General features: G+C 44.4%; 1 protein-coding gene across 1 annotated transcript in view; it reads right to left on the bottom strand.

Annotated features, from left to right (window-relative positions):
- Nucleotides 1-348: 348 nt before the first annotated feature.
- KCNC4 (potassium voltage-gated channel subfamily C member 4) overlaps nucleotides 349-14,745 on the bottom strand; it is a 68,659-nt gene continuing 54,262 nt past the window's right edge. Inside the window, exon 4 of the mRNA XM_037728133.1 lies at nucleotides 349-784. Within this exon, the coding sequence (XP_037584061.1) occupies nucleotides 747-784 (38 nt within the window). The 3' untranslated portion in view covers nucleotides 349-746. The remainder of the gene's footprint in view (nucleotides 785-14,745) is intronic.

The following is a 14,745-nucleotide window of genomic DNA, read 5'->3' as shown; positions in this document are numbered from 1 at the left end:
GAGTTTGACCCCACCAAAATGCATGTTGAAGCTGATCCCCGATGTGGCGGTGTTGGGAAGCGGGGCGCAGTGAGAGGTGGGGACAGATCTCTCATAAATGGTTTGGTGGCAGTCAGTGCTTGCTCTCCGTGAGACAGATTACTTCTCACAGGAATGCCTCCTTGAGAGTGGGCTTTAATAGAACCAGGATGCTCCTTGAGTTTTGCCTCTTTGCACATGTCCACTTCCCCTTTGATCTTCCACTATGTCTTAATGCAGCAGGAAAGCCCACAACAGAAGCCAAGCTGATGCCAGCATGATGCTTCTTGAACCTCCCAGCATGCAGAACCGTGAGCTAAATATACCTCTTTTCTTTATAAATCACTCAGCCTTGGGTATTCTGCTATAGCAACACAAAATGAACCAAGACACTCAGTCTTTTAGAAGTTTAGTGATTGTGAGTCCGTATCTCTTGAGTCACGTCCCCCAGTTTTTTACTGGACTGAGGTTCATCAGTCTCTTAGGGATTTAGTGATTGTAAATCAATGCTCCTTGAACCCTAACAAGTATGAGCATGCTTATAAATCCAATGTCTGGAACCCAAAGCTAAGCAAGGGCCATCCCCTGGTCCACAGCAACCTTTTGAAGAAGGTGCTTTTACCCTGGGAGACACCTCCCACTTCCCCCACAGATCCTGTGATGAGATCTCTCCATCCTCCTGCCTCTGGCCACATGCATGCAGAGCAGAGTGAAGTTCACAGGTCACTTCAGGGGGAGCACAGGGCTTCCTCAGCAGAACCGAGAGCTGAAAGGGGTGCAAACATAACAGGCTTATTGGAAGAGAGCAACATTACAGACATTCAAGCATCCCCAAGGTAGAGGAAAAACAAAAGAACTCTCTTTTTCCTTACCCATGGTCAGACATGCAAGAGCCTCGCTCCTCCCTGTGGAAAGAAAAAGAAGCAGTGAGGTGACAGGTGGAGTTAGAGTTTCAAGGACACAGAAAGATTTGTAAACACTGGAGGCTGTCCCTCACGGAGGGAGAAGTCATCACAGGCGAGGCAGAGTCCTTCAGTTCCACTCAAGGGATGACACTTTCCTTTCATCTTTTTCTCCCCTCTGGGATCCAGGGAGTGATTGAGATAATTTACCATTTAATGTGGGCAGATGGCTTAATTAAGCTAAAGCAGAAGGCATTCACAGTGGCACTGAGTATGAGAATAACTCGGGGGTGGGACCCTGGGAGCCACCTGGCAGATGTGTCCTCCTCTGCCCTGTCTCCTGGACTGGTCTGGAGGCACTAGGGTGCAGGGTGCTCATTGGGTAATTTGCCTGCTTGGGAATTTAGAATCCTGGTTCCCCTGCAGCCTCTGCCAGTGCAGCCTGGGAAGGCCCCAGCTCACACATTGGGAAATGCCTCTGGTTTTTGGCCAGTCTCCAGGTCTAGGGACAGCAGCAGCAGCAGAAACCAGCATTGCTGGACCCTCCCTGAGGCTGGCTGGGTTCTGGGCGATCAGTCATCCATGAGATTGAAGCCAAGTCTCTCAGAGAGTTCATACTTAGGTGGGGATACCAGATTCCTGGACATTTGCAGGCAGGGCCCAAGAGATTCCAGCCCTTCTCCTAAAATTTACAGATGAGCAAACTGAGGCCTAGACAAGGGAAGCAACTGGCTCACCACGTGCCACAGAGTACGCATGAGAACTCAGCTCCCCAGCTCCTGTGCTGTAAGTGCAGTGTGTGCATGTGTACATATGTGGGGGGTCAAATACAGAAAGCACAGCTCCTCTAATTCCTCTTCTCTTTTTCCATCCCCATTGCTGTCTTCCTCAATCCATGGGTTCCTGCCTGAAGGCCAAGCCCTTTCCCATCTCCGTGTTTATGTCTGAAGGGAGGAGTGGGAGCCCCAGAATAGGTAGTGAGTTTTCAGATTGCACTCGTTCCAAGCCTGAAGCTCCACAGCCTTTGGGTACAGGCATGGGGTGGCCCCACATCATTTCCTGGGTGAATGCTACTTCCACAGCTCATTAACCTATCCTGTCTGCAGCTGCCAAGTCTGGGAGGAGAAACCCACAGCAAACCACCCTCCTCTCAGTCCCCACTCCCTGCTCCAAGCACCTTAAAATGATTGCTTTGGCCCAGAGCCAGGGAAGTGATGAAGTTTTCTAAACCATGGGGCAAGGTTTCTTGTCTCATTAGCTTCTTTACTTTGCTATCCAGAATCCCCCACCCCCACCCCAGGGAGCCTGAACCTAATACCCCCAGGAGGATCTGAGTGACTTGGGGCAGGATGCTCACGGTCCTGTCCTCAGGGCTGCAACTCTTTACTTCGAGGAGAGCTCCTGGAGAAACCAAGCTGGGTAGAGACCACTGGGCAGCTCTAGGCAGGGAATGTGACACAGCAATTTGGTCTATGTGGGGCCAGGCATTTCCACTGGGAATAGCAGGGCAGCAGACCAAGGGATGGTGTGGGAGGGGCCAAGGATGGTAGATAGAATTACTGCATAAAATACAAGACAATTAAATATGAATTTCAGATAATAAATAATATTTTAGTATATGTCCCAAATATGCTATACTTGTACTAAAAAAAATTGTTGTTATTTGAATTGCAAAGTTAACTGGCCATCCTGTATTTCTGTTTGCTAAATCTGGCCCCAAATGTTGGGGGAGACAACCAGAGGATGGTGTGGCAGAGATTAGGGGATTGTGGGCAGCGGGCCAGAGCTAGACCCACCAGGTGTCCGAGCAGGGCCTCCCCTCAGGGGTTTTGCAAAGTTGTAGACAGAGGACCTATTTCCTACCCAGGCTAAATTCACGGGACTTGTTTCTGCCTTCCCCAAAGTCTCAGGGAAGAATCCTTCCCTCAGCTTCTCCCACTGCCCCTCTCCCCCAGAGTCTCTCTGTCTTCAAACTTGGCAGAGAGACAGAGCACAATCTCCTTCCACCCTGTGGCCATCAAGCACAAGCATGCAGGCTCTCTCTGTTTGAAGGGCTTTATTAAGACCAGCTTTGGAGGCACACTGGCCTGGGTATGAATCTGAACTTAGTTTTCCCCTAGTTGGGCATATTGGGCATGTAATTAACCCCTCTCTGCCTCAACTTCTGAGAAATGGGACAAAAAGAGAATCAACCTATTATGGTCATGTTTATAAAGCTGATAAAACGTAGCACTCAGTAAATGATAGCTTAAAAATTCCTAAAACCCTTAAATCACCACAGGGAACCAGGAAACAGATAATAAAAATAATTAACATGGGGAAGTGACACAAGTATCAGATTCTTTCAAAGCTCTCTCTCACAGCCATTATCGCTCTTTTAGAAATAATGGAAAGCATCAGTCCTGCTTTGCCTTTTCACACCTGAAAGCAGAGCTCACTATATCATCTTTGCTCTTTCAAATCTCTCGTTTCCCAGGATCAGTGTAATCAGCATTAGTCCAGATGGCAAGCTATGGATTGGAGTCCATTCCACTTCCAGGGAGCCAGGTGGGCAGTGTGCATCTCAGGGAGATCACAAGCTGGGAGGCTCTTCATTCATTCAACAAATGTTATTGAGCTTCTCCTACATATACTGGGGATAGACTAGTGAATGCTGGAAGAAAAGACCATAGCTTAAATCCTGAAGTCTTCTTTAGGACTATGAATCCAAGCCTGGGAGATGAGGTGATGAAGAGCTTCCCCTGGGGAAGGTGAGTCTTCAGAGCTGGCAGACCTAAGTCCCAGAAGAGGAAAGAAATAGACATGACACGGAAGGAAGACTGCAGTTGGGCCCCTGACAGGCATGCTGACAGGCATGGTGACAGACAGGAACAGAGTTCACCAGATAATGAGAGGAAACTGGCAGTGAGAAAATTCCAGTGACAAGTGATACCTCCATCCCCACTTCCCCTCAAACTTCTCTAGCCGGGAATGCCTTCCATGATGATAGGTGTTCTGCTGACTCTGGGGGTAACAGATATGATGGCAGCAGATGGCCCTGGGTCTGCTTGGCTAGGAAGGCGAGTTCAGGACATAGGCACAGAAGCAGGGCGCCTTCCTAGTACCTGAACTAAGTTTTGGGCCTTGCCATTAAAACTCAGGGATCCCAATCATACATGTTCACGTGGGTTTTTAATACTCACACCAAAGGGAAGATATTCTTGTAGCTGGGAGAGAACTTCAAAATCATCTACTCCAGGGTTTCTCAACCTTGGCATAATTGACATTGTAAACCAAATACTTGTTTGTTGTTGGGGCACACAGAGCTGTGCATTGTGGGTGTTGAGCAGCATCCGTGGATGACAGCAGCACTGCATACTCCCTCACATCATTACAGCCCCAACGCCTCCATCTCCAGATGCTACCAAATGTCACCAGAAAGCAAAGTCACCCCTGGTTGAAAACCACTGACTCATATCATCTCAATCTGTGGATAAAGAAACTGAGGTCCAGAAAGGTGATCTGTCCAAGGGACATTTGGTATGTTCTTTGGTGACTCTCCCTGGAGAATTCTTTTTTCTTTCTTTCTTTTCTTTTCTATTTTCTTTTTTTTTTTTTTAGACAGGATCTCATTCTATCACCCAGGCTGGAGTGTAGTGACATGATCACAGCTCACAGCAGCCTCAACCTCCAGGGCTCAAGTGATCCTTCTGCCTCAGCCTGCTGAGTAACGGACTACAGCACATGCCACGACGACACCCGGCTATTTTTTTTTCTTTTTCTTTTTTTTCCCTTTTCTTCCCCCACCCATTTATTTATTTTATTGCATTTTAGGTTTTGGGGTACATGTGAAGAACATGCAAGATTGTTGCATAGGTACACACGTGGCAGTGTGATTTGCTGCCTTCCTCCCCATCACCTACATCTGGCATTTCTCCCCTTGCTATCTCTCCCCAGCTCCCCACCCTCCATCGTCCCTCCCCTATTTCCCCCCAACTGACCCCAGTGTGTAGTGCTCCCCTCCCTGTGTCCATGTGTTCTCATAGTTCAACACCCGCCTATGAGTGAGAACATGCGACACCCAGCTATTTTTTGTATTTTTGTAGAGATGGGGTTTCACCAGTTGCCCAGGCTGACTTGAACTCCAGGGCTCAAGCAATCTTGCCTCAGTCTGCTAATGTGCTAGGATTACAGACATGAGCCAGTGTGCCTGGCCCATGAACGACTGTGCCCAGCCCAAGAATTCTTCTAATAACACCCCCTCCACACAAAAAAGGGACTGAGAAATTTGCACCTAGTTTGATCATACAACTTATAGCATAGCTATATAAAACCTTTCAGAGTCAGCCTGCATTTAATTGAAGGAAGGCTCTGCTCCTGCCCCCTCTCCTGTGGGTGCTGGGTCTGGGTTTGGGGCCTTTCACAATGTTTCTTCCCACTTCGACCTTCCTGGACTCTGGTTTAGAACAAAGTGTACCAGGTTTTAGAGATAGAAGCACCGTCACTCTCAGTGCCCATGGCAGTGCTGCTGACTTGAATGTCAGACTTTATAGATCTTGGTATTGAAGGAAGATGAAGGCCCTAAGTTTCATCTGGAGAGGGAGAGCTCCACGGTTGGTAGCAGATGCACTATCTCAGGGCCAGGTAAGGTGATGGAATAAGAAAAGTGGTGGGCTGTCCATTTCACCAATAAAACTTATTTTCTTTTTTCTTAAAGAAAAGAACTTCCCAGTGTTAATGGGAAGCTGCCCGTGGCATTAAAAGTGACACAGGGAATAGCATTACCTTTCTATTATCTTCCTGATGCAGGCATCAAGACCTGCTCCTGCTATGCTATTTCACATTTCCAGCTAAAAAGCAAGCGATTTCAAAGGCATTTTGCTGGCCCTGAACATTTTTAATGATGTGCATTCTTTCTTGACTTCACTTACAATATCACCCCTATCAAGTAAGCCTAAGTACCTGTGATTATTGAAATAGCGAAAACAGATGTCTAAATTTAGATTTCAGCGGGATGCGGGGTGGAAGGTACTGCTGCAACAGAGGCATCAGAAGAAGAGGACAGTTTACGTGTCCTTGGCAATTTGGTAAAATTTGAGTCTCTATAATTAAACGTGTGGGTGATATTGGTATATACATATGACCCAGCTCTCATCACTGTTGAAAACTTCTGGGGGCCACTGTCTGTTACCAGCTCACTTTTGCAGTCTTCCCCCTGAAGGTCCATGTTTGTCAGCCTTTAGTTTGTTTTTGGCTTGGTGACATGATGCACTATTCCTGCATGAGATACTAAGCTGCTGGTGCTGTTCTAAGATGTGTTGAATACAACATGTCCTACTCTCTCTACCTGAAGATGATGCTCTTGCATTTAGATGCACTATAGGACTATAGTGCCTCTGCCAGTGAGCCACCTAACAGACTGATGGTAAATCAGAATTGTCATGAGAAATATAACTTAAACAGGCTGGACTGGATGGTCCTGAGGCAGAATGTAGGGCACAGGAGGTTAGTTTATGCTTTTGATGGTCAATATATTATGCCATGGGCGCTAGGTACCTACATCTTCACTCCGGAAAAAGTCCTGCCAAAGAGTCCAGGTACCCATGGGGGCTGGTCAGGGTTCCCTCTCCTGAAAAAGCTAGTGACACTAAAATTATCTTTCTCTCTCTGGTCTCGTTTGCCTGAACACCATGAAAACCCTGTTATTTCGGTTAACCCATTCTTCACTTATAAAGGTCACAGAGCACTAAGGGTTTTGTTGGTGGCGGTGGTGGTGGATTTTTTTTGGTATAAATTGAAAGGATATAAGTGTAGTTTTTTTACATGGATATATTATGTAGTGGTGAAGTCTGGCTTTCAGTGTAACCTTCACCTGAATAATGTACATTGTACCCATTAAGCAATTTCTTTCTTTTTTTTTTTTTTTTTTTGAGACGGAGTTTCGCTCTTGTTACCCAGGCTGGAGTGCAATGGCGCGATCTCGGCTCACCGCAACCTCCGCCTCCTGGGTTCAGGCAATTCTCCTGCCTCAGCCTCCTGAGCAGCTGGGACTACAGGCACGCGCCACCATGCCCAGCTAATTTTTTTTTTTTTTTGTATTTTTAGTAGAGACGGGGTTTCACCATGTTGACCAGGATGGTCTTGATATCTTGACCTCGTGATCCACCCACCTCGGCCTCCCAAAGTGCTGGGATTACAGGCTTGAGCCACCACACCCGGCCCCCATTAAGCAATTTCTTATCCCTCACTCCACTCCACACTCCTACCCTTCAGAATCTTCAGTGTCTACCATTCCACGCTCTGTGTCCAGGTGTACATATTATTTAGCTCCCACTTATAAGAGAACATGTGGGATTTGACTCTGTTTCTGAGTTTGTTTCACTTAAGATAATGGTCTCTAGTAGCATCCATTTTGCTGAAAAATACATGAGTTCATTCTTTTTTTAAGTGGCTGAATAGTATTCCACAGTATATACATACCATATTTTCTTTGTCCAGTCCTCCACCGATGGACACTTAGGGTAATTTCCTGTTTTTGCTATTGTGAATAGTGCCATGATAAACATACAAGTGCAAGCATCTTTTTTATGTAATGATTTCTTCTCCTTTGGGTAGGTAACCAGTAGTAGAATTGCTGGATCAAATGGTAGTTCTCTTTTTAGTTCTTTGAGAAACATCCATACTGTCTTCCATGGAGGTTGTACTGATTTGCATTCCCACAAATAGTGTATAAGCATTCCTTGTTCTCTGCATCCTCATCAACATCTAACTTTTGACTTTTTAATAATAACTATTCTGATTAGTAAGAGATGATATTTCATTGTGGTTTCAATTTGCATTAAAACCTGATGATTAGTGATGTTGACCATTGGTTTTGTAAGCTTGTTGGCCATTTATATATATGTATTCTTTTGAAAATGTCTATTCATGTCCTTTGCCCACTTTTTAATGGTTTTTTTTTTGTTGTTGTTGTTGCTTTTGTTGTTGAGTTGTTTGAGTTCCTTGTAAATCCTGAACGTCGGTCTCATACTAGATGCATAGTTTGTAAATATTTACTTCCACTCTGCATGTTGTCTGTTCACTGTGTTGATTATTTCTCTTGCTGCACAGAAACTTTTTAGTTAAGTTCTATTTGTCTATTTTTTTATTGCTGTACTTTTGATGCCTTAGTCATGAATTCTTTGCCTAGACCAAGGTCCAGAAGAGTTTTCCCTAGCTTTTCTTCTAGTATTTTTGTAGTTTCAGGATTTACATTTAAGTATTTATCCATCTTGAGTTGATTTTTGTATATGGTGAGGGACAGGTGTCCTGCATATAGCAATCCAATTTTCCCAGCACTATTTATTAAAAAAGGTATCCTTACCCCAGTGTATATTTTGTTGACATTTTCAAATGTCAGTTGGCTGTAGGTATGTGGCTTTATTTCTGAGTTTTAAAATTCTGTTTCATTGATCTATGTGTCTATTTTTTATGCCTGTGCCATGCTGTTTTGGTTGCTATAGCCCAGAAGTATAGTTTGAGGTCAGGTAATGTGATGGCTCCAGCTTTGCTATTTTTGCTTAGGATTGCTTTGGCTATTTGGGCTCTTTTTAGGTCCCATATGAATTTTAGGATTTTTTTTTTCTAGTTCTGTGAAGAATGACAATGACATTTTGACAAGGATTGCATTAAATCTGTAGATTGCTTTGGGTAGTATGGTCATTTTAACAATATTAATTCTTTCAATCTATGAGCATGAGATGTTTTTCTATTTGTTTATATCATCTACAGTTTCTTTCATCAGTGTTTTATAGTTTTCCTTGCTGAGAATTCATTCTTTTTTATGGATGAATAGTATTACCTCCTTGGTTAAATATATTCCCAGGTAATTTTTTTTTTTTTTTGGTAGCTATTGGAAATGGGACTGTGTTCTTGATTTGCTTCTCAGCTTGATTTTTATTGGTGTATAGAAATGCTACTGATTTTTGTATGTTGATTTTGTATCTTGAAATTTTGCTGAATTTATTTATCAAATCTAAGAATTTTTTGGAGGAGTCATTAGGGCTTTCTAGATATAAGATCATATCATCAGTGAACAAAAATAATTTGACTTCCTCTTTTCCAATTTGGATGCTTTTTATTTCTTTGTGTTGCCTGATTGCTCTGGCTACGACTTCCACATTAAGTTCTTAATAACATTTTAGTCTTAAGGAAGCTCTCTATGTTCCTGGGTTGGTTCTGGGAGTGTCTTGAGTCCTCTCTCCCACCAGTGTAGGCTCTGAAGTTTGGATGACTCCCTCAGAAAACTCAGGGCATCCAGAGAACTTAGGGACAACTGGTTTTGCTACTTGTTCTATTCCTAGGTGAGTGGCTTTAGCTATAAGTTTCAGGGCGCCTCCCTACAGACACCACTCACCCATATCTCGTGGGCATGTGCTTTGAGCTCTTCCCCCAAAATGAATTTGAGTGGTTTCACCCACATTCCTCAATGCTCCTTAGCCTCCCACTGTGACCAGGAGCACATAGTTCCACAATGTGATAGAGAGGGCCAGGGTGGCCATCAGTGGGCAGGAAGGAGCAACACAGTTCAAACCCACAACTCAAACCTGCCAGCCAATTCTCCAGTCACTTTTTGACTGCCAGCCTCGGCATTAGTCTCAGTGGAGGGAAGGAGAGATGGTAACCCAGGGTCCCTGCTCTTTCCGGACTCCTCATATCACAGAAGAGACCTACACAGAGGTAAAATAACTCTCATAGAAGGTAGACCATTTTGTTGCAGTACCAACAGAATGCTAAAGTGTTTTTAGTGAAGGTTTAGTGTTGTATTTATCTGCTTCCTTAGAACCAAGCCCAGGGTCAGCCTCATATCTATATACAGTAAATATTTATGGACTAAGTAAAGGAACCAGTTGAGGAAACACAGCACTTTCTCTCTAGGGACCACACCAGGTCAACGAAAGACACTTTGTAGCTCTAACTAGATGCCCTTTTCAGCTCCTGGGCTCATTTTCTCCAGGAAATTTTATATGCAGTTACAGATGTGAAGCTTTCCTCCTTCTTCTCCTTGCTCAGCTTCTTAATGGTCTTTCATTCTGCCAAGGCCAGTTGTCAGGGTAACTGTGGAGATTTAGATAGATACCACAACCAACTCCAGGACTATCCCTTGGAGACTTGGGAGTGAGCATTTTTATAATGCAAGGAAATCAGATTACATGAAGATAAATGCATTTTAGGATGATTTACAAAGGACAGAAAAGCACTCGTGCAAATCAAAACGAAGGAGGTAGTCATTGTAAGGTTCTAAGGCAGCTTGTGGAAATAAAGTGCAGCCAGTCTCCTCTTGAAAATTGAATCTGGGAAATTTGCACTGTTAGGGCTTGAGTTATTCTCTCTCTCCCCTCCCCTCCACCCCTCTTTTTCTCTCTTCTTCTCTCTCCCTTTTTAAACTGTGAGATATCTACTCACTTTCCCATGCCTCCAATTATGGATTATTATGAATGAAATGGTCATGATTATGAGTGGCTAAGTCTTCTATCTCCTCAAGAAAACACAGCACTATTGTGTGACTACAACATCCTATGGAAAATTTTAATCTTATTATAACCAGAGCTCTGGTTTCATAGCCATCCAAGCTGTCTTTGAAATGACTTATAGTCCCTCTCTTTGATTCTCTTTCCCTGGGGCTTCTATGGTGTATCTATGGTCTCATCTATTTATACATTTGGGCCATTTGTCTCTCTGCAGCTTATTCAAGAGGCATCTCTGCCTCTTAATAACTTCAGCCTGCTCACAGCATTGATTGTAGGTAAAGCTCCCAACTCTCAGTAACCTTTGAGCTCTGATTGCATTCTGGCTGTGCAGTACATACTTAAAATTCTCAAGAGGGTGAGTCTGATTGGTTGCTGACCAGCCAATAGATTGTTCAACATTGAGACAGGATCTGATTCTGGTCCAATCAACTGTAGCTGCATGGTCACATAGAACACATAAGGCAGCCGAGCCAGTCCCTTCAGTAGAGTTTACAGTCCAAGACAGATCACAGAAAGAGACACAGTGGGCCAGGTATCCCAGAACAAAATTTCTATGTTAGATCAGTTTTGAAGTCATTAGAGGTCCACAACTTTAGGGAAAATTGTGACAGGAAGAGGGGATCTGTTCATCATGGTGTGCATAATTTGAGGGAATATTGGGTAATTATAAGCTTCAAGTCAGTCTTAGCTTTTCATGTGTGAACAGAGCCTCCTCCTCCTCTTTCAGCTGCTTCCCAGAGTCACTGTACAGTTGGCAGCAAGAGGGAAGATTCCCAAAGCATGCGATGGGGACAGTCTCTTTCCAAACCCCACACCCCAACCCCCTTCTTCCCCACCCTGCACTAAAAACAGCCCCCACATGATTGTTTCCTAGCAAAACTGGACCTAAATGTTTCCAGAGGCAGCTAGCCCACTTTTTATTGGAATGGCCTTCTAAAGAATGAGAAAGTTGTCTGCTGGCACTGAACTCACAAGCTTAAGCCCCTGTGATCAGAGGCTACGCAAATGTAGGTATTTGGGATAGGAATAAACCAGTCCAAGCAGATCTGGGTTCACATGAGTCTTACTTCCCATTTTTAGATTTTTGCTCTTTAAGAGAAATTTTCTAAACTAGATTTTACTAATGAGCTGCCAGGATTCAAAGCTACTCTCCAGAGTCGAGACTTTCCAGTTTTAGCTCTACTACCCACTAGCAATGTAACTGCGGGCTATCCCTTCCCCACCCTAGGCCTCAGATCTCTCTCCTGTATAAAGAGGGAATTTGGAGTGGTGATCTCTAAGACTCTTTTCTTCTTGAGCATCTCTTACCCAGCTCTTACCAATCACACCATCACCGCTCCGCTGTCCTCACCTCCAGGAATATGCCCTGAACTCTCACAACCTTCCCACCTCTGAAGGTTTAACCTCTATTTTCTCTTTGCTCAGTTTCTCCAGGGTCTGAGTGGCATCTGGCCCTTGCCGGTTCACATGAGGAGAACTGCATGCCTTTGACTCTGGAGAGTCATTCATTGTTTGTTTGTTTTCTGTTTCTACCTTCTCCAGAATTGTCATCCTCAGGATCCTTCTATTTGCCCCCAAGCCTTCCTGAAAAGATCTTTCAAGAGAGTTCCATTCAGCCCCTCAGTGTCTAAATCTACTGAAGAGCTGACCTTCTACATCAAGAGACTCCTCCATTGTCCTGGAATGTGTACCTCTGAATTGAGGCCACTGCAGAGCCAGTCCACAGGGGCTGAAAAATGCTATGTTACTGAGAAGATAGGCTAGGCTACCTGTGTTCAGACCCTCAGGCCCTAATAGGTTTCTCACCTCTGATGCAGTGTGGTTGGGTAAGAAGACCCAGACCCACTCCGGAGGCAATCCCTTCCCACCTGTAGCCTTGTTTCCCCGGCACTCACTGCTTCTGTTTATCTTCCTCACAACGAGCTCCCTCCCACCTGTTCCTTTCTTGAAGGTCATTTGACTTGGCCTCCTGGTTTGTGCTCACATTCTACAGCCAGCAGCTTATCTCCCTAAAGAAGTTCAGTACCCACATATGGGGACAGCTTGTAGGACTCGCAGCAGCTATGTGGACAGGGTCATCGAGCTGCCTCTCTCTATGTCCACCCTGAGCTTATCAATATGGCCTCATCCAACTTCTCAGCTTTGGTTGGATTTTCATGGTTTGCCATGAAGGTGCAACTGTTCTTCATAGCTATTCTCCCTGTCTTAATTGTGCAGCCCTTAAATCTCTCCAGAAGCTTGTTCCCTGGGGGATCTGCTGACCATAACCTGTACTAGACGGGAAGGTCCTCTCTGCACTCAGTTTATTTCCAGAGGAATGAGGCCAATGCACCAGGCAACATCCAAAGAGAAGGGACTGAGATAGGAGAGTCTGAGGGCGGCCTGACTTCAAGAAGGGGGAGGACAGAGGTAGATCAGGAACTGCTCGTGACCAAGGGAAGCCGGTTGGACGTCAGTGTTTTTCCAGGTGAGAAGGATGAGGCCTCAGTAGCTCTGTCCTCTAGAAACTGCCAAGCAACCTAGAAAGCTTCATTTATTCATTCATATATGTGTTAAAGATATATTGAGCTCCTACCCTGACATATACTGTGTAGGCAATATAGAAATAAACAAATCCTATTTCCTGCCTCCTAGGACTGCCACTTGAGAAAAAGAAGCACAGAAATAGATCACAAAGTACCACGTAGCACATCTTTAGAATGGAGGGAGGCTGGAATGGGGAAACTGGCAGTACCTGACATTGTAAGAATGCAAAATAACTGGATCTGTCACACATTGCTGGGAAATGCAAAATAATACAGCCACTTTGAAAAACAGTTTGGCAGTTTCTTAAAAGTTAAATATATACTTACTGCTCTTGCCTGAGATCTGGTAACCAAAAAAAAGTTAAATATATACTTACCTTACAACTCAGAAATCCCATTCCTAGGTATTTACCAGGAGAAATGAAAACATATGTTCACATAAAAATTCTACATGAGTGTGTATAGCCACTTTATTCATAATTGCCCCAAACTTGAAATAACGCTAATGTTCTTCAACTGATGAACTGATCAACTGTGGTACATCCATACCTCAGACTACTACCTAGCACTGGACTATGGCTGCTTGCAACATGGATGAATCTCTCTGAGTGAAAGAAGCCAGACTCCAGATTTCATTTATGTAACATTCTGGAAAAGGCAAAACCAGAGGGGAAAAAATAAAACCACCACAGTTTAGATGGGTGGTTGTGAGAAGCTGGGGTTGGGGGAAGTTGCTGACTTTAATGGTGTGTGAGAGAATGTTTTGGGGTGATGGAATTGTTCTGTATCTTGATTGTGGTGGTGGTTATACAACTGATGTGTCTGTAAAAAAATCTTGAATTGTATTTTACTTGGTGTAAATTGCACTTTAATAAACCTGAATGAAAAAACAGAATACCATGTAGTTTAGATACCAGGCTACAGGAAGGCCTGGAGGGATTTGCTCTCTGAAGAGATGGCCCTGTCACAGCCTAATGGGTTCTTCTTGCCCACTGCCCTGAAAAAAACAAAGAGAACAGCAGGTTGTTGCAGCAAAGAAAGAGTATAAAGCTGGACGCGGTAGCTCACGTCTGTAATCCCAGCATTTTGAGAGGCTGCGGTGGGTGGATCACCTGAGGTCAGCAGTTTGAGACCAGCCTGACCAACATGGTGAAACTCTGTCTCTACTAAATACAAAAAATTAGCTGGGTGTGGTGGTGCATGCCTGTAATCCTGGCTACTTGGGAGGCTGAGGCAGGAGAATCGCTTGAATCCAGGAGGTGGAGGTTGCAGTGAGCTGAGATCGTGCCATTGCACTGCAGCCTGGTCAACAGGAGTGAAATTCTGTCTCCGAAAGAAAGAAAGAAAGAAAGAAAGAAAGAAAGAAAGAAAAAGAAAGAAAGGAAAGAAAGATAGAGTTTAATAACCTCAGGGCCAGCCACATGAGCAGAATGGGAGAAACTTCTCAAACCTGTCTTCCCCAGAATTCCAAGGCTAGGGTTTCTTTTTTCTTTTTTTTTTTTATTATTATACTTTAAGTTCTGGGGTACATGTACAGATCGTGCAGGATTGTTACACAGGTATACACATGCCACGGTGGTTTGCTGCATCCACCCACCCCGCCGTCATCTGCATTAGGTGTTTCTCTTAATGTTACCCCTCCCTGATCTCCCACCCCCTGCTATGCCTCCCCTACCCCCCTCACCCCCCAACAGGCCCCAGTGTGTGATGTTCCCCTCCCTATGTCCATGTGTTCTCATTGTTCAGCACCCACTTATGTGTGAGAACATGCAATGTTTGGTTTTTTGTTCTTGTGTCAGTTTTCAGAGAATG

The sequence above is a fragment of the Cebus imitator genome, unplaced genomic scaffold, assembly GCF_001604975.1.
Source record: "Cebus imitator isolate Cc_AM_T3 unplaced genomic scaffold, Cebus_imitator-1.0 Scaffold256, whole genome shotgun sequence".
In the NCBI taxonomy this organism is placed as follows: Eukaryota; Metazoa; Chordata; class Mammalia; order Primates; family Cebidae; genus Cebus; species Cebus imitator.
Note: the sequence above shows the minus strand (reverse complement) of the source record. Positions and strands in the feature narration are given on the sequence as shown.